The sequence below is a fragment of the Eschrichtius robustus genome, chromosome 12 (genome assembly GCF_028021215.1).
Source record: "Eschrichtius robustus isolate mEscRob2 chromosome 12, mEscRob2.pri, whole genome shotgun sequence".
Classification (NCBI taxonomy): domain Eukaryota; kingdom Metazoa; phylum Chordata; class Mammalia; order Artiodactyla; family Eschrichtiidae; genus Eschrichtius; species Eschrichtius robustus.
The window spans coordinates 98,509,132-98,529,366 of record NC_090835.1 but is presented as its reverse complement, the minus strand read 5'-3'; the positions used below and the strand labels follow the sequence as shown (position 1 = coordinate 98,529,366).

The window sequence follows — 20,235 nt, the reverse complement described above, 5'->3', positions numbered from 1 at the left end:
CTGCCCTTTCACCCGTTCCTATTCCGGTGGCAGAGTCCTCCCTGATGTTCACCCAACGTTTAATGTCCCATCAAGAAAAAGCATGAGTCCAGCAAAATATCAACAAGTCCTCTCTTAGCAGCTAAACTTAGACACATTTTGTTCAGTAATATTTCACTCCAACTGGCACAAAGAGAAAAAAAAAAAAATGTAAGGCCTTTATTTAAACCTATTTAGCAAGACAAAGTCTCAGAAAGCAGATTTAGGTTTCAGAAGATTTAGAAAGTCAGCTTAGATTTCAACAGGTACTGTATCAACAAAAGCCGAATCCGGGTTGTCAACATAAGGAAGTTGTTCGTCATTCCAGAAATAGACCTTATAAAGTAACTAGCTTGGTGCTAAGTAGAGAGGAGCAGGGCAAGCTTGGTTACACCCTGCTTACTCAAGCACCCACCCACCCTGACTCAACTGCTTTACAAACTGGGAGCTATTTTCAAACAACCCTTTTAAAATGCTATTCAGAACAAGTTCCTATTGCATAAGCACAGGGGACTATATTCAATACCCTGTGATAAACCATAACGGAAAGGAATATGAAAAAGAATGTATATATATGTATAACTGAATCATTTTGCTGTACAGCAGAAATTAACACATTGTAAATCACCTATATACTTCAATAAAATAAATTTTTTTAAAAATGTTATTCAGAGTTGAACTCTGTAGTTCTGTGTAATCAGAAGATGCCATTCCACAACACAGCAACTCCAGGTATCTTAAATAAATTTTGCTGGGAAAACAATTACACTTTGAGCACCAAAGTGAGAACCCTATTATCAGTTTAGTAGATCATGTCCCAGAAAAGCCCTCTGGGCAGGCCTGGCAGACTGTCCACAATGTCAGGAATGTTCAGGCAGAGTGGACCGGGGTCCCGCAGTGTTTGTGCCATAAGTCGATGGCCTTGCTCACAATCGCATCCGAGCTGTCCTGGGGGATCTGTGAACAAGCAAACCAGTCTCTGAAATGTGTGTTTCCGACTTCAGTATCTCCCTCATTTTCACTCTGGTACAAATCTCATTTCCACTGGAGTTTTCACCATTTTTCAGAAAGTGATCGCACAGGAGGCTACTGCCAGGATCTGTTTCACGCGCCACCTGAGGTCACAGTAAGGAGCAGTCGTGTCATGCTGCCTAGGGTCGAACCCTGCACTGCCCACTACTTGTGGACTCCTGGGCAGGTTATCTGAGCTCCCTGGGTTCAGATCCCCGTCTCTAAAATGGGGCAAATGATAGCCGCAATTCACAGGGCTCTTTACCGGGTTACATGAGGTAATTCACAAAAAATACTTAGCAGTGGCCCTGGCACTGTGAGCCACTAATTATTACAACGATGATGGTTCTTTGATCCAACATACATTCACTTAGTACTTATTTACCGGGCCACTGTTCAATTGTTAACATTGACTGATTAAAATATATAGATTTGGGGTCCAGTGAAATTCACTCACACCTAAGTCTCTTTACATCCACCTCTTTTTGCCTGGTTAAGGGTATTCTAAGATACAAAGACAGGGAAAAACAGATTCATTTAGACCCTTTTCAACATGCTCTAAGTTTACATTTCAGCACATTAACAAATCCAACTGGGATTCTACCAGAGATAGCAACAGAAATGAAAGGACTTACAAAATCCCTCAAAACATCAGGTTTCCTTTTCCAGCAACAAAGATCACTCACCCTAAAGTAAAGATCCCACCTCTTCCTTTTCTTGACAAGCCTCCTAGTGGTCACATCAGGGGACACGACTCCAGTCCCAGGTGCATACACTCGTGGAGACATGCTCAGACCACTGGCCCCAAGGGACTGGACTACCATCCACAGACCAACTTGAAACTTTTTCAGGGGAAAATTGTTTCTTATGATGTAAAACTACACTATGTCTCTGAAATAATTTAATGCAATAGAAAAATCTGGCTTGCTAAACTGACTTCCTTTCTAGATTCAAAATTAAAATACAACAAAGTACACTTACGTTTTCCAGAAACTTTGTTATCTTCTCTGCACTGTTCAGTGCCATTACTTTTATTTTAAAGGTTAAGAGAATTTCCACAGCTACAAAAACTAGTATCTTACAGGATCCACTTATAACTTTATCCCAAACCCTGCAAAGTAAAGATATAATCAAATTACGAGTTTGAAGTTTACATCTATCTAAACAGCTCAAATTTCAAAATTAAATCAAATTACATTTTCTCTTAAGTACTGTCGTCCCTCGGTATCCCCAGGGAATTGGTTCCAGGACTCACTTGCTGTGGATACCAAGATCCGTGGAGGCTCAAAGTTCCTTGTGTAAAATGAGGTGGTACAGTCAGCCTTCTGTACCTGCAGATTCCACATCCAAGGATTCAACCAACCACAAATTATAAACACAGCACAGGATCAGCTGAATCCGCATATGCGCATCTGCGGATACAGAGGGCTGAGTGCATGAGCTTCAGAGAAGAGCTATGAAGAAATCATCATCAAGGAAAACAACACAGATCAGCCATTTGAAATCTATTTCAGACACAATCAGCAGTGGAAGGAAAAAAGGAATGATCGCTAGAAAGTATCAATATTTGCTCTGCTAGGAATTGACCAGTATGCCAATTCCCTAATGTTTCAAAACTGACATTTTCGGGCAGCAAAGTCCTAAACCAAAGCTTAGATTTTACTAACATTTTGTAATGTTAATACAGTCATTACGTGGTAAGGAACAACAAAAGCAGCAAATGAAATGATAAATTCAATTTCATTTTCCAGTGGTTTAAGTTCCTTAATTAAGGAGTCAGTTATTGAATATACTCTAAAATAACTATTCTGATAACTCCTATAAACTCTTACAGTTGGTATTATTCTATACATGCCAACTGCATTGTCTTGTAATGTCCTCTGTATATTTACCTTTCTCCTCAACTGCAAAGTTGTGGATGGGGTGGTCCAGGACACCGAAATACCCGTAACACGTCTGAAGTTGATGGAAGAGTTGAGTTTGAGTCTCAAGTCTCTCACTGCCTTCAGCTACTTTAGAAATAAACATTTTCTCTAGGACCTGCTCCATTTCTGGAAAAGCCCACATACACTCCTGGATACTCTTTCATACGGGAATACTGAACAGCATCGAACACATTGAGGGCCTTCAATTTCTCTAACTGTATGTTCTAACATTTTTAATATTTATATTAATATGAGATATTTCCAATGTTTCTAACTGTATATATAATAAGCAGAATCATGTGTTGTTATGTTAACTGCTGGAGAAGTTAGCATCAAATTATTGTATTGTTCTAAAGCAAATTTATATTCCAAGATGATCACGTTAAAAAAAAAAAAAAAAAAAAAAAAAGAACACAGGATTTTTCTGCCTCTGAGCCTGCAGTCCGTATTTGAAAGAAATACTTGCCTCTGTAAGCTGGATTCAGGCAAGCACCCGGCGAAGCACCTCTTGAACCAGAGATCATAGGGAAGTTTGGACACTGCAGAACTCGCCTTCAGATGACTCAGCAGTCGGCCATCTTCCAGGTTCAAGTATTGTTCAAAAGCCTTTGGCTAATGATTAAACAGGAAGAGATTACTCAGTTCCTGTGACATATTGTTACCTGATCTTACAGCCTGTGATGAAAAGGTGTACATGCTGAACACAGGAAATGCTAGAAAACAAAGCTTCAGACTCATTTAAGTCACTGGTGAGGCAGCAGTTTCCCAGGTCAGCACTAACCAGAGCAACCAACCGTCCAGGACTAAGGGGTTTCCTGGGACAGTCCCGGGCTAAAAGGAACAGTTAGTCACCCTAGTTAGTCCTAATTGTGCTAGCCAGATTCGACAACCTAAGACAAAAGTCCAAAGCAAAATTCAGTTGCTCTGGGGAGCTAAGAAAGGCCCGCGTTCTGGCTGCTCTAAGGCAGTAGGTTAGACATTCAGGGAAAGGACAAGGGTACGGCCAAAGAAACAGAGCGGGACTAAAGCGGGGACAGGGAACTAGGAAGAATGGAGATGAAAAGGGCCCAGCAGTCACTGATGCCACCTACGCTGACCCACGTGGAGCGCACTCTGCACTTGGCAGGGAGGGTCAGACAACAGGGACGTCCTGAGGAGGAGCTCTGTCCCCAGCAAGATGTGCACAAGAATTCCGGGGAGGTACAGGAATAACACAGGGGGACAATGCTCTGGGGTTCCGTCTGGCAGCCTCTCCCATGTAAGGTTACACAGCAGCCAACACGAGAAGACTGGGAGCTAACAGAGCTGGCTCCCAGACGGGTTTGCTGTATTTATAGGGTTCTCTGGCAAAGCACGGATCCTAAGGTCAAACCCTCAAGTCTGTACTCTCTATCCAGAAGGGCACAACCAGATCCCATATCACCTGGCCAAATGCAATTTTTTTTTTTTTTTTTTACTAAATATCTGCACCGCTGTACTTCTGCCAAAGAGGCAATTCATAACCCTTACACTGTCCACCGTAGCCAGACACTGTGCTACATATATAGGGAAGGGAGTAAAAGGTAAGATAGCTTTATTACAGTGTGTTATAGTTAGCTCTTTGCAGCTCTCTCAACCAGGCTGGAAGCCCCTTGAGGGCAGGGATGATATGATGGGAATAAGCAGAGACAATGGGCACATCCAGGTGGGAATCCTAACCCATACTTAAGAAGCCAGAAAGAGTTTCCCAGGAGAGCTGACGTTTGAGCTGGCCCACGAAGAAGGGACAGGACTTGGCCAGGCAAAGAGGGCCACGTATTAATATCTGGTCCAGCTTAAAGCATACATATCCCTAAATAAAGAGAGCTTCTAAAAAAGGAAAATGCCAAAACCTCTATAGGAAAAAATGCACATGGCTCTAACCCATATGAAAAGATGCTCAACCTGGCTATAATAAAAGAAATGCGACCTGACGCTACAGTGAGGTACCCTTTCTCACCTATCATGCTGGCAACAACACACACCAGGCTGGCGAGGCTACAGGGAAACTGGTGTTCTCATCTGTTGATCATGAGGATGCAGAAGGGCATGAGCTCTACAAAGAGGAATCTGAAAAAAAACCTAGCTAAGTAACATATGCCTTTACCCCTCGATCTAGTCAATTCATTTCTAGGAAATCTATCCCCCACATATACTGGCAAATATACAAAAAGATACATGCACAAAGCTATTCACCTGTTGTAACAGCAAGAGGCTGGAAACATCTCAATTAGCCAACAACAGAGGATGGGTTGAATAAACTAGGATGGAGTGGTATGCAGCTGTGAAAAGGAATAAGGAATGTCTCTATATACTGCTTATGGCATAATCCCCAGCATATATTATGTTAAAAAAAAAAATAAAGCAGGATGAAGAAAAACGTGTATCAGATGCTACTGCTAAAATCTAAGAGGGTGAATATAAATACATATCCATGTGTGCTTTTTTTTTCTTTTTAGTGCAAGATGACATTTATACTGCCTGAAATTTTTAGGACACAGCAAATGGTAGAAATGGTAGATGTGATGATTTTATTTATATTTTACTGTAAAACATTTAGGTTATTTCCAATATTTCCATGACCCTCATATACTTACTTTTAAGGAAATAAAGCATACCTCAACAGAAGGCAAAACCTGACAAGAGATTTAACCACCTTGAGAGGAATTTATATTAAACTTAGGAAGAGGCTGCTAATAGTGTTTATTAAAAGAAAAAAAAAACTTCGGCTTCCCTGGTGGCACAGTGGTTGAGAATCTGCCTGCCAATGCAGGGGACACGGGTTCAAGCCCTGGTCTGGAAAGATCCCACATGCCGCAGAGCAACCAGGCCCGTGAGCCACAACTACTGAGCCTGCGCATCTGGAGCCTGTGCTCCGCAACAAGAGAGGCCGCGATAGTGAGAGGCCCGCGCGCTGCGATGAAGAGTGGCCCCCGTTTGCCACAACTAGAGAAAGCCCTCGCACAGAAACGAAGACCCAACACAGCCAAAAAATTTAAATAAATAAATAGCGTTCCCTTTAAAAAAAAAAAAAAAAAGAAAGAAAAAACCCTCTCTTTAGGACAGCTTTTAAAAATTATATCAATGGCAAGGAAAGAAAACTCACTCACTTTAATGACTAAACACAGTTAGGACTGAGATAGCTTAAAGGCAGTCTGATTTGAAGAGAACAACAGAGACCTTCCATGTCACACCACTGAAGCTGGCCTCTACTCTCCTTGGCAATCAGAGGCCTCATCAAAGAGAATTTCCAAAAGCTTGTATGGAGAGGAAAGCTGTGATGTGATCCTATAAATCAGAACACTACAACATAAAGGTATCATCTCCAGAAATATTTTTTTCTTTGGATGTCAAAAGCACGTCACTGTCTATCACGTGCACATTTCCCCAGGATTATGAAACAACCTATGCTTTGTGATAACAAATTTGGTAAAACCACAAAAATTTGAAAAGATGACAGACAAGATTATAGAAACTAACAAGAAGCTAGGCAGAAGAGATCTAGTATACAACAATAAAAAATTTTAAGCTGGACTAAACAAAGTTTAATTAAAGACAACTTTTTTTAAAACCTGACTTTAAAAGTTTAAGTCACAAAAAAAAAAAAATTTTAAGTCACTTGATGGCTAAATCAAACAGCAACACAAAGGAAATTTAGCTTTCCTTATACATTCAGAACTTTAAAAAAAAATTTGCAACTATAAAAAACTATGTGCTTGGCACTATAATGTACATGCGAAAATAAACCCCTTTTTTGAAGATGGGGAAGTTAAGGTTCAGGGGACATGGGAACATTAAGTATCTTGTCGATTCTAAAATTCATTTCTTTAAAAAAAAAAAAAAAAAAAAAAAGCTCAAGGCATTTTTGAAAAAGAACAATAAGAGGGAAATTTCCCTACCAGCTATCAAAATATGCTAGGAAGTTAAAGTAAGTCATATGGTACTGGCCAGGAAACAGACAAATACCTTGATAGAAAAAAAAAAAAAAAAAAAGGGAGTCCAGAAAGAGATAAATATATACATAAACCTAGTAACATGATAAAGGTGGCATTCAAATCTGTGAAAAAAAGAATGAACTGACAAACAGTATAAGTGGTAGTTCTACTACTTATTAACTGTGTGGCCTTGGACAAGTTACTTAACTGCTCTGTGCTTCAGTTTCCTCATCTGTAAAAACAGATGTGTTAAGATGAAATAATTCATCAGTAAAGCAAATTTAGTCTTGGTTGGCATGAATCATGTTCTCAAACTGTTACCCAGAGCAAGGAGGAAGAGGGCAGTGGGGTGCTGGCTGAAGCTGTGTTGCAGTTAACCACAAAAGGAACAGAGTCATGTCTGCGTCTGATACCAGTCACAAAGGTAAGTCCTTCACAAATTAAAGGACTAAATTTTAAAATGTTCAAATATTTTTAAAAGTTAGAAGCTTTTTAAAAACTTGTTTTTAAATCTCGGGATTAGAAAGGGCTTTCTAACTAAGACACAAAACAGCAAAAGAAATACTGATAAATCCAACTGTATCAAATCTTTACATCTTTACACAACAGGGAGAAATATTTTCAGAGAAAATATTTAACTTATTAACAAAGGATAAATATCCAGCATATAGCAATAATTCTTACCAAAAAAAAAAAAAAAAAAAAGGAAAGACGGAAACAAAATAGAAAGGTAGACAAATACGATGACCAATAAACATACCCAAAGCTGCTTAACTTCACTCAAAAATGAGGCAATGGAAACTAAAATGGGCTACCATTTCACTATCAGATTGGCAAAATCTTGAGAGAGTGATACTATCAAGTATTGGCAATGGGGTGGAAAACAGGAAATCTCATAAACTGTTGGGGGAAGCGAAATTGGTACAACTTCTGGGTAAGTAACCTGATAGTTAACAAATTTAAATATGTCTCTTGCAATTGAGCATTTGTTGTATAGGTAACCCCCCCAGAGACACACGCACACATACACACATGGGAACACATCACGTACACGGAGTGGGGCTGTCAGCATGGAGCCTTTACATTAAATTAGGGCAAATTCTTACCAGAAAATACTATGAGAATTTTTTTAAAGTGGTTCGAAATGAGCGACTCTCAATCCTAGCCTCATTTCAGAATCACTTGGAGTTTTAAAAAAGTAGAATTCTGGGGCCTCACCCCTGAAGATTCTGATTTTATTGGTTTGGTCATTTTTAAGAGCTCACAGGTGGTACTAATAGGAAGTCAGGGCTGAAAACTACCTATGTGTACTGACATGGAAAAGCTCCCAGACATTAAGTTTTAAAAAGAACTGTAGGACCGTATGAACAGTATGATAATACTTACATTTAAAAAAAAATTATATATATATATATGTTATATACATATACACATACACACACACGTGTTCATGGGAATGCACTCACATCCCCATCCATTCCAATGCACATAAAATAGTCTAGACAAATACACACCAAGCTGGTGACAATGCCTACGACTTAGAAAGTGGGGGAGGGGAGGTGCTGGTGCAGGTCTATGACGACACTGGATTCATCTGGATTACTTAATACTCCGAGAATGTGTCTGTTACTTGTGTTATTAAAAATAATGAATTTTTAAACAAACTATCAAAATGCTACTGCATTTACTCCAATAATAAGAAAAGCTAATTAAATCACAGTATGATTCGGACCTCTTGATTTAATTAGGCAGCTAACATTTCATTTACATATGCTCCAATGCCATGCTTTATTGTTATTGAAATTAAGTGAATTAAATTTCAAAATTCTAAAAATCAAATTTTACTTAATGCAAGTACATAAAAAACACTCCTGTTCAGTGCTCTGGGAAGCTGAGGGCCGAAGAGTCTTGCCGACCACCCTAACGGACACAGAGCAGGGATGGATCTCCAGGGCTCGGCTGACCTGTGTCCCGCACCTGACCCTGCGTCCTGTACCATGGTTACTGCTTTCAACAGAATTTCCAAGTGAAACAATTCAATGACTTAAGAAAAAAGACTCGTTTTTATAAAATGAGGGAAAACACTGGGCAAAGAGAATGGCAAAGGACCCCTGGCTTGTGCTGATGACACAAGCTCTGGTCTCCGGATTCCCAAGTCAGAGTGTACAGACCACTGGCTGCCTTCCTCACAGAGTCCCGACTCTAATGTGAGATCACAAGGTGCCCGGCTAAAACGAACCAACCACACTTCCCAGGCTCCACTGCAAACTGGGGCGGCCTGGCGACACAGTCCTGCCCGCCGATAGTCATGCAGAAGGCAAGTCTGTTAAAGGGAGACAGGCAGGCCTGGCTTGTCACTTCTCCTCCTTTGCTTTCGTCTTTGCCTTTCCTTCCTGCCTAGAACAGGGATGTCACGGCTGTCACTCCAGCATCTGTCGTGTGATCACGAGAGGAAGGATCACACCTGAGAACGCTAGAACAGGAGGACAGGAGCCTGGGTCCCTGGCCGTACGATGGCTGTGGCACCAGCCCTGGGCTGCCTTGCCTCCAGACTTCTGCTTACGTGAGAGAAGACAAAGCCTCTGTTACTTGGGCTTCCCATTCTACACAGCCAAACTTAAATCTTAGTACAGACGGGTAATTCTAGCTAAAGTCAGTGGATTCTGGATCAAGATAAGGAATACTATAGAGCGGGGGGTGGGCAAGCTACAGCCTGCGGAGGCCAAATCCAGCCACAACCATGCTTTTATGTATTTTGTGTGACAACAGCAGAGCTGTGTGCCTGCAACAGAGACATACACACCTAGCCCACCAAGCTGGAAATATTTACCATCTGGCCTTTTACAGAAGGCATCTGCCGATTCCCACCACAGAGGGTCCACACATAATTGTAGCAGCACCAGGAGGTAAAGGCCATTTCCTGAGGACCCCCATTACCATTGCTCATGCCCTCCCCAAAACAGCCATAACATCATCCCTCACCAGCTGGGGTAGAAAATCCCGGTACTTGTTATTCAGTTGGTTCACAAAGCATCGGGTGAGCCAGTAACAGTCAATGCCATCTTCCACCATCTCTTCCATGGCTTTAGCAATGGCAAGAAATACTTCATCTTCTGGCTCCTGCAAGATTAATAATAATAACTCTCAAGAGGGAGGTAGAAGAGAGAAATACAGAATTCTTTAATAATAATGAAGCCTTGCTCCCTAGATTCTGAAGGACCTGCAATAAATCAAAGTGGGACCAAGAGCGCACAGTCGATCACTAAAAAGATGACCAAGGGGAGATGAGGATGAGTAACCAGAGGAATCGGAGTCAGCGCTGCTTCTGAACACTCAGGTTTCAAGCTGAACATTCAGAGATTTTCCAACTTCTAACATTAAGGCCAAAGAGTCAACACAAACCCTAAGTAAGGGCTGACTCTACACCCAGAAGTATTCTCTGCGCTGGAGGAGAATTCCTTTCAAACAGAAGTGATAAACAGCAAACAACTGGAGACCTCTGTCAATAATTTGCAAACATTAAATGACCCCAAAAGGACTAATAAGCATTTTATTTCAAAGCATTCATACATAGCTTTAAATTTTTGTTCTATCTTTAAGCACCTGAAAAGCTAAAAATGGCCCTAGAATCAGAATTTTAGGACTCAGAAGAATGGCATTTCTCAAGCCTTGTGTCAATACTCAGAACATGAAAGCAAACCCTCAAGTAAATTTCAAAAGAAATCTCATAAAAACTGGAATCCACTTGAAAAATCTGTTTTCTAACACCATATCTTACACCAAAAGCTTTACATTTTCATCTAGGGTTTAACAGCTGAAGGATTTTTAACACTGAAAAGAAACTAAAAAGTTTCCTTCTACTCCCCTAAGAAGTCCCAAGTTAAAACCAAAATACCTATTTTAACAGAAGTATTGCATTTTAGGCCTTCTTTCCAATTATTAACATTCTACAAAATGTCAAGAATAGCAGAAAGTCTCCTTTTGTGGACTCCCACCCAGCCCTGGGCGCTGTGCTGGGTGCTCCTGAACCTGGCACCTCAATGCTGCTCCCAGTTACTCTGAGACACAGCTAAGAGGACCAGCGTCCTCCAGCCGAAGTCAGCTTCTATGTGCCCAGCCCTGTGCCGAGCACTGTCACACAGTCTCATTAAAAGATAAGGAAAATACAGCTTCTAGGGCTTGGTGACCAAGGAGACTTGAGCCCAGAACAAAACTTGGACAGCATGTCAGCCTGAGGCCACAGTACAGGTGCCTGGACCTCAAGCCTGGAAAGCTGAGTGGGGATGAGGTGGAAACGATAACCTACCATCTAGATCTCTTGAGCTAATGGATAATCTAACCTAACTTCATATACAGTTTAGGAACTTGGGTAGTACTATCAGCTAACTGCATTCTGCCAATGGGAAATAAAATTTAAAGTTTGAGGGTTCCAACTATTTTCAGGAATGTTCTCTCTTGATAAACTTCATCAAAGTGGACGACCTAAGATTTGCCCACGGGGCCCAAAGCAACCTCAAAAAGAAAGAACACATGGAAGTTCAAACTGCTGTGCTGGCAGACTGCAATCAGCAACAGCCACCAAAAAAATTACAAAACAGCACAGTTTGCAGGCAAATCCCTCTTCTGAACAATTCACTCTGTTTTAGCCAAAAGTTAAAATGCTTAGAGCGAATTGCAAGTTGTATTAAAATAGCCAAAGCCCAAGAGCTATAAGTCATTACTTTGCCTGCCCTCCTCCACTCCCCCCTCTCTTCCCTTTATAAACAGTAAGCAGTCCAAGTAACCAGAGTGAGCAGTTTGTCAAAGGTGAAACCTATAAAGCAGGCTGGAGCCTGTGGGCCTGAGGCCAAGGAGGGGTCAGGGCCAAGGAGGCAGCCAGTGACTTCGAGGCCTGTGCGGCCCACAGGCCAGGGCCGGAGAGGCGGCCGGCCATGGTGGTGACAGACAGAGGAACGAGCAAAGAAATAAATACAAATAAGACGAGGCTTCCATTAGCCTCACTGCAACTGCCAGAGAAGGAAGCTGCAAATATAAAAAGGGTGAGGGCTAAAATGAACTTGGGATATTAGAAAGGACTTGGCAGCTTTGGCATTAACTCAGGGTCTTTAGTATAGAAATAGATAGATATATAAACACATAGGTGTGTGTATATTTCCTAGCTGTCTGCTGAGAGGGCCTAGAAGCAATGACACACCACAGACAATGAGCATACCTAGCGCCCTGTTCTTGGTTTCTAGATATAATACTCAAAAAAAAAAAAAAAAGCCTGATTCCAAGCCTGGGGTAGGGAAAGTACAAAATGAGCCTGGAATGTCTTTTTGTGCCAGAAAGTAAGAAAGTGCTCAAAATGATGGGAACTTGTCAAAAAGACACACAAGTCAGCTTGAAGGGGCTCCTGCTGGCTAAATATGGGACAATTTTAACATCAAAATAACGGTAGTAATGAATTATAGGCCATTGAATAAAAGAGGAATCTATAAATTCATACTGATATACATAAATGAGGGAGAAGGGAAAACTCTTCCTTACAGAAAAGTCAACTAATAAATGCAGAAGGAACGAAGGAGTTAGAAGATCACCATTTGGCAATCAGCACAGTAAAAACTGTTTCAGGCAAGAGTCAGTGGATTGATATTTACACAGTCTCAAAGTACCTCCCCACAAGTTACTTATTAATTACAAAGGGAAAATAGCAACCTTACCTTGAAGAAACCTGGCAGACACCACCTTAACCAAGTGATCAAAGTTAGCAGCAAGAGTAATAAGTATCATATTTCTGTGGAATTCCTGCCAGAAACACATAACTAGATTCTCATCATGAGTAAACACACAAACCCAAATCGAGAAATGTTCTACTGGCCAGTACTCTTCAAAACTGTCAAGGTCATGAAAGACAGAGGAAGACTGAGGGACTGTTCCAGATTAAAGGCAACTAAGACATGGTAAACGTAATGCATGATCCCAGATTGGATCCTGGACCAGAAAAAGAACATCACTGGGACAGTCAGCAAAATTTCAATAACACCTATAGATTAGTTCATAGTATTGTATCACTGCTAATTTTCTGGTTTTGATAAATAACCAGAGTATAATTAAGATGTAACATTTGAGGATGCTAGGTGAAGGTATATGGGAACACTTAACTCTTTATGCAACTTTTTTCTACTATTTTAAAATGAAGAGTTAAAACAGAAAAAAAAAGTTTTTAAATCATCAACAAATGGTAAAACCAGTAGTTGAAAGTTTGATAAGTTCTGAACCATAACTTCCATTGTTTAGATAAAGGGCAATATTGGGACAATTGGTCAAACGGGAATGGAGTCTGAAGATTAGATGTTAATACTATATCAATGTCAACTTCTTGGTGTTGATGACAGAACTATGGTCACCTAGGGGAGTGTTCTCATCTTTAGCAAGTATACACTGCAGGAATCTGAAAGAACGGGATGCCATGTCTACGTCTTATTCTCAACTGGTTTGGAAAAAAAATATGTATACATATATAGGAAAAAATGACAAAGCAAACATGGTGAAATGTTAATGACTAGGGAACCGGGATAGAGGGTATATGGGATTTCTTGATAGTATTCTTGCAACTTTTCTATAACTTTAAAATTACTTCAAAACAAAATTTTAAAACATTAGGGAGATTGGGTCAAAATGTACAGGGCTATGAACGTCTGGGAAAGATGTGTTGCTTTTATTCTACAAAGAAGAGCCACTGAAAGTTTCTAAGGTAAAACATAATGCAAACAAAGGCTGGCAGATGGAGCAGTCTAAAGTTGAACCAAGGGTCAAACAAAAGCACCACTGACCAGTGGAAAGGAGGGACTTCGAGGCAACTTCCCAGACTCCAGCCGATGCATGTAGAGATAGACTTCAACCTGAGGTGTGGCATCACTGATAAAGCGAATGACTTCCAGGGCGTGAAGGACATCGGAGTACTGCTCCTTGCGATACATCATCACCTGGGCATGGGACTCATGGTGTGGAGGCAAGATGCCTATAGAGACCCGGGGTGGGTTTAAAAAAAAAAAAAAAAGAGGGCAAAATACTGAGGCACCAATCCAAATTCCTCTTCTATGAAAGAGAATCCTGTGCGAAGCTGCCTACCACAATTAGACTAGAACTCACACAAATATTTAGTTACCGTATAGATTATCTTTTAGAAATTCACACTATAAATCAAATTTTAAATACTATCAATATTCGAATGGCAATTACATCATTGATATTAAAGAGAAATGAAACGACATCATAAAGCCTTTGAATAAATGTGCCACATAAATTCAAGATAAATCACACCAATTACAATAATGATTTAATTCAAGATTACGGTTGTCAGCCTCGGGCCACCCTTAGCTGCTAAAGGCCTATCTCCAGTTGCTGGTGCTTAGCCCCTAATATGGAATTGTTCCCATCCCCCAACCTCCACAATTCATATGTTGAAGCCCTAACCCCCAATGTGACTATATTTGGCAACAGGGCCTTTAGGAGGTAATTAAGGTTAAAAGAAGTCATAAGGTGGGGCCCTAATCCAACAGGGCTAGTGCCCTTATAAGAAAAGGAAGAGGCTGGCGTGGTTTCTCTCTGCCGTGTGAGGACACAGCAAACCAGGAGGTGACACTTCACCAGGAACAAAATTGGCCAGCACCTTGATCTTGGACTTCCCAGCCTCCAGAACTGTGAGGATATAAATTGTTATTTAAGCCACCCAGTCTGTGGTACTTTGTTAAGGGAGCTGTAGCTGACAACACAACCCCCTTCATCTTAGAACCACCACCAAGTGGTCAAATCCTTTTCTTCCCCAACAACTAAAACTTGCTCAAAGTCCTAAAGTCTCTCTTTAGAAGGAAAAAAAAATCTCTAATTTTCACTACCACAGTAAACTTACATTACATTTCAATGCCATTTTATGCTCATTAATATATTTAAACATGATGTCTACTCATTAGACTTTGGGGCAAGAACCACATTTTTTTAAATACAAACAAATGGCATGGAGAAAACACAGTGGAAAGAGCACTGGATGGGCCTTCAGTCAACTAGTCCCAGAGGTGTTAACACCAGGATGCTCAAAAATGTCTCTCCGGGCACTTGTTTCCTTATCTGCCAGAGGCAGGAAATGGGACAGGTAAGCATTTCACCAAATGTTCTCTGCAGAACATGAGCCCCAAGGGTCTTCATGAGAAAAAGGGTACCAGAGTCAAACAGATTTGGGAAGTGGTGACAATGAAATTAAGGCTTTAAGTTTTGCTATAAAGAAAAACATCTTCCTTTATTTACCCCAGCCTCATTAAACTTCATGAAACTGTATCATAGCCCAAGCTCCAGAGTCAAAGTTCCTGGGTCTGAAGTCTAGCTCTACAGTTAACTGGCTGGGTGACCCTCAGCAACTTACTTGACCTTCCTGTGCCTTAGCTTCTCCATCTGAAGAACGGGAAGAATAATACCCATCTCACACAATTGTAATGATGACTAAACAAATTAACATACATAAAACACTCAAAGTACATGGCACCTACTAAGCTAGTATCAGTGTTATTAGCTAGTACACTTGACTATGGATCTCTCTTTGGTGCAAACTACCACAGATCCAGTATTCTAAAGAACATTCTGGGAAACATAACTTGGATGAGCTCAGAAGACTAACACAGTGGGAGGTTAATGTTGGAACCAAACTCCCAACATAGCGTGGCAGCTCTAAATCTCAAGTGCCTTTTTAAAAAATTAATTAATTAATTAATTTACAGCTGCCTTGGGTCTTCGTTGCTGTGCATGGGCTTTCTCTGGTTGTGGTGAGTGGGGGCTACTCTTCGCTGCAGTGCATGGGCTTCTCATTGCGGTGGCTTCTCTTGTTGCACAGCACGGGCTCTAGGCATGCAGGCTTCAGTAGCTGTGGCACACGGGCTCAGTAGTTGTAGTTCGCAGGCTCTAGAGCGCAGGCTCAGTAGTTGTGGCTCACGGGCTTAGTTGCTCTGAAGCATGTGGGATCTTCCCGGACCAGGGCTCGAATCCGTGTCCCCTGCATTGGCAGGCGGATTCTTAACCACTGCGCCACCAGGGAAGTCCCTCGAGTGCCTTTAACGGCAAAAACAAGGGAGACTCACCTGTTAAAGCAAGCCACGAAAAAGAGGTGATGAACAGCCTGACAGGCCTTGGCACTCAGCTGCAAAGTACAACTGTCCATCTCACACTAATCCACTGGCGTTGTCAGTTAATAAGACACATAGTCTTTCCCAGCAGATATAAATATTATCGACATTCCCATCTAAAAGGCACCCCTGGAAGGCATTTACTTTGATGGACACTGGAAACACTAAGATTTTTTAAATGCTCAGGGAAAAACTGAGGTCATTTTCACACATTCTCCATATTGTAACTGCACGGGGACCTATTAGAAAAGTAAGTGTACAAAGGCTGGCAAGATGCACAACAAAAAAGGCAACAGACAGTGCTTTCTAGCATGGCTTGCATTCCCTCGCTGACTCCACGTTACATAATCAGATTCGGGACTCCAGATTTTTCAAGTCCTGAATATATAGTACCATTTTGGAAAGAAAACAAGGTCTATAAATCTAGCCTAACTTCAAATGGGCTCTACAAACCTGAGCTCAAATCCCAGCTCTGCCACTTACAGGCTATAAGGCCTCAGGCAAATTATTTAGCTTCAGTCTTTTTCCCCATCGGAAAAATTGGGATATTGATACCTGCCTCACAAGGGAATTCCAGGATTATCCTAACTTTTGTTTTTTTTTAAGGAAAGAAAAGGAGGGTAGTAATGGATGGGTATTTTATACATCAGCAGGCTCAGCAATAACAGAAAAAAAAATCCTTAGCTCAAAAGGCATGCTGCCAGTCACTTCGGGCACCTAATACACTTTTTCTTCCACAGAAACTGAGCAAGACTGTTTTTCCTTCTTCTTCGGCCACTCTTCACTGGAACTTATTCATTTGTGCTTCTAGGAAGTAAAAACTCTTCAATTCCTTTTTTGATTCTGACAGCACTCCTTAGGAAGTTATACCTCTACAGCTGGGAGTCGCAGACTAACAAATCAAGAGCTAAACCCTAGGAGTTAATTTAGCTCAATATCCTCATTTTACAGATGAAAGGAAAAAAGGAAAAAAAAAAAAGAGGCTTAGTGGCATCTTCTGGAAGGTTACCAAGCTGACAGTAAAGCCCAGACCAGTTCTCCTTTTTCCCAGCCCAATGCTCTTCCCACACCTTGTTTCAGGAAGGTGCATCACTGTCTCTTCTAATGTCACCTGACACTCAGAGTGACACGCAGTGGACTGCCTCTGAAGGTCACCTTCTTCCAGGCTTCCAAAGTGAGTGGTGATTCAGGCTCCCGAGGTTAGACCCAGTATTCAGTAAAAGGCCTAAAGAAATCCTCCTTTTTCTGACTGATAAGATGCCAATGATCCCATCATTCAACATTTTTGAAGATAAAGCTTCCAACTCTTGGAAATCATACCTAGAAGCACCTTCCAGACCAATGCACGGTACATGGACGGGAGCGGGAACCTCTGACTAAAAGTACAAAGTTTCTCAATATCTAGAGGAAGAAAAAGAAAAAAAAAACGATTAGATGCTTTTCATGCTGATCACAATAGGTAAAGATGCATTTCATGTCTGAAAACCGAAAGTATAGTAAGACATCTCGTCAGAGGCAGGCTGCTATACAATCAGCAAATCTAGGAAAGGTAACACTAGACTGACATCCAGCCCACGTGTTCCAACTAGCTATGTATTTTTTTTTTCCAACTAGCTATTTAAAAACAATTAGTGTTTCACGGTGTAGGAGATGCATTTTGCATATATTACTACATTCACTATAACATCAGCAGTAGTTACTATTTATAGAACTTATTTCATTTATCCACATCGCAAGTTTGTTGGGTAGTTATTGTTTTAAAGACGCAGAAACTGAAGCTCAGAGCAGTTTAGTGCCTTGACTAAGTTTACATCGCCGGTGAGTGGCACAGTCAGCCTGCAAATCCCCACATTCACCAGTAAGCCACATTCAACCATCTTGGGCCTCAGTTTCCCTACTTGTCAAGTGAGAATTATAATACTTAAAGCACAGACTGCCTAGTGAGGATCAAAGGTCAGGTGGGAAATGTTTTTGAAACTTTAAAACACTCTATGCATTTAAACTACTGTTTTTAACTATGGCTCAGTTTATTCCACTTTAATTAGCGATAGAACAGACCTTATTATGACTGGCTTAGAAGAAATAAAAATGTCAATATATAATGCAGTTTCAGTATTTCCATAAAAGAAAATCATGGCAAGAGTTGCTGCAAATTTACCCAGAAGCTATGATGACACCTCTGAAAATTGAGAAAAGAAAATACATGGGTCTAATAAGAGAAAAAAATATTACTGACTTCTAAAGAGGCCTTTCAAAAAGGTCTGACTCCGACTCAGTGAAATATAAACTTGAAAAATCCTTAACTTCTCCCAAAATATACCATTCTGCTGCCATCTTATCACTAAAAAAAATACGTCAGGTAACCAATACCTCTGGACATCTTTAAAGGTAACATTTAATTTCAGAAGATCTGGGAATGACTGAGAACCAATAAGGTAAATTTAACTTATAAAACTCACCCAGACAGTCATCTTTTAGGAGAATTTCTAATGATTTCTTTTCTTCAACTCCACGAAACCCCACTTTTTCATAATATACTGAACGGAAGTTTCTCTGGGAGTCCTCAGTCATGTTTCATTCTTGGAGAGACAGAATAGGGAGCAGAAAAAAGTGAGCCTAGAAACAAATGAAGAATTGATGAAAAATTTAATGATCTTCTCCAACTTTTCCATTAATCTGATACACTATGATAAATGGCCTGCCCTTGCATAGGACTCAGTATTAAACCTTCCCTTTTACACAACCCTAACATCACGTCACCTTTGCACCTTGGCCGAAAACCAAGATGTAAAACAAAAGTCCTCTGAGCTGCTAAAACAGATGGCACAAGGCTCATGCCTTAGCACTCCTATTTTACTTAGGAGAGAACCTAGCACAATGGTATATTCTGCAGCCGTTATACATGTCCAAAGAAAAAAGTTACTTAAATAGGAAGACAGACAAAATGTCATGCAAAAGGGATTACCAAATATACATGATGACTGTTTTGTTTTAATTTTTTTTTTAATTAGACTATTCTGAAATGTTAACAATGGTTATCTTTAGGCAGCAGGATTCCAGATGATTTTAATTTTCTTTCTTTGGCTTAGCTGTCTTTTCTAAAATGGGCATTTTGTAAAACAAAAAACTAAGTTATAAAGAGTAAAAAAAACCACAAACCCAAGTTCCTCACTTAGTTTTCCTTTTAGCACAATTCTATCAAATGTAATTGTCAAAATTCAAAACCCACAACAGATTAAGCATTAAATTATAAACCAGAAGAGGGGCAGCAATGTAGCCGGTTGACAAGTGATGTCACAGAGTTGGAGACAAAATAACGACTTGGAATCTGGCATCAGATCTCAAAAAGTTCGTTGGTCTCTGGTTCTTTCACAATAACCTTCAGTAGACTGAAGGCAAGTCATCAGGAAAAGGTCAAATTAGGTTTGTGTTTTAAGAACAGAATGGATGTAATGCATTCTCCAAAAAATATAGCACTGCCTGCCCCAAACGCTTAAAGCGTCGGTGCAAAGAGTACAGCCCTTAGGTTTTAGAAATTCTGAGATGTCCCCAGGGACTAGGGGAGGGTTGAGTTCTAGACAGCCAATGTCTTCCTTATTGACAAGATACTCACTGAGACGATTCGGGCACTGGAAAGAATAGAATTCGTTTTGATTGAGGAATTCTATAGGGTACTGAGCTCTTAGGACCAAACGTTTTTTAAAAGCAGGATTCCAAAGCATTACAACACCAAATAAGGTGGGATTTATTTAAAAGCAGCATCCAAACAGCTGCAAGGCGATTCGGTGGCTGCCGTCTAAGGACACCATCCTCTGACTGCAATGCAACAGCAAACGCGTCCTCCGGGAGGATATAAAGTAAGTTTCCTTGCTGCCCAGCAGCGCCCACCTGACGGGAAAAGTAAACACACCCTGATCCAAGACCCCAGGTCCCACTCTCCCTGTTATGCTTCACCTCTAGTAGTGGAAACCACACCCGGGTTCAGACTAAGTGGTCCAGGGAGGCAGCGGAAACCTGGCCCGGTGCGCTGACCTGCCGACCACCCAGGGCCGGCCGGGCGGAGGGAGACGGCTGGACACCCGCGCCCAGGAAATAAAACCCGGCAGCCGCGGCGTCCGCCGGACGTGACGTCAGCTCCGCTCCACGGGGCGGTGCCGAGAGTGCGCGTGCGCC

At 41.0% G+C, this 20,235-nt stretch overlaps 1 protein-coding gene across 2 annotated transcripts; it reads right to left on the bottom strand.

Moving 5' to 3' along the window:
* Positions 1-182: 182 nt before the first annotated feature.
* TBC1D7 (TBC1 domain family member 7) lies at positions 183-20,175 on the bottom strand. Of its 2 annotated transcripts, none has more exons than XM_068558954.1 (8): positions 20,017-20,175; positions 18,522-18,678; positions 17,383-17,463; positions 13,723-13,910; positions 9,890-10,027; positions 3,421-3,566; positions 2,011-2,140; positions 183-975 (listed from the first exon to the last, which is right to left on the bottom strand). In XM_068558954.1, exons 2-8 carry the CDS (start codon positions 18,631-18,633, stop codon positions 889-891), a joined length of 882 nt encoding a protein of 293 aa, XP_068415055.1. In that variant the 5' UTR covers positions 18,634-18,678; positions 20,017-20,175; the 3' UTR covers positions 183-888. The 2 variants fall into 2 exon arrangements, with proteins under 2 accessions (XP_068415055.1, XP_068415056.1); XM_068558955.1 differs by having other exon boundaries at positions 18,522-18,641.
* Between the last annotated feature and the right edge of the window lie 60 nt (positions 20,176-20,235).

What these genes read in the sequence shown, in the direction of transcription:
- TBC1D7 (XM_068558954.1), bottom strand. Translation starts at nt 18,633, where the DNA reads ATGACTGAGGACTCCCAGAGAAACTTCCGTTCAGTATATTATGAAAAA. An exon ending in GAAGTCCCTCCTTTCCACTG is followed by an intron (nt 10,028 to 13,722) that starts GTCAGTGGTGCT and finishes TTAATCTTGCAG; the next exon opens with GAGCCAGAAGATGAAGTATT. An exon ending in CCTGAATCCAGCTTACAGAG is followed by an intron (nt 2,141 to 3,420) that starts GCAAGTATTTCT and finishes TTTACTTTGCAG; the next exon opens with GGTTTGGGATAAAGTTATAA.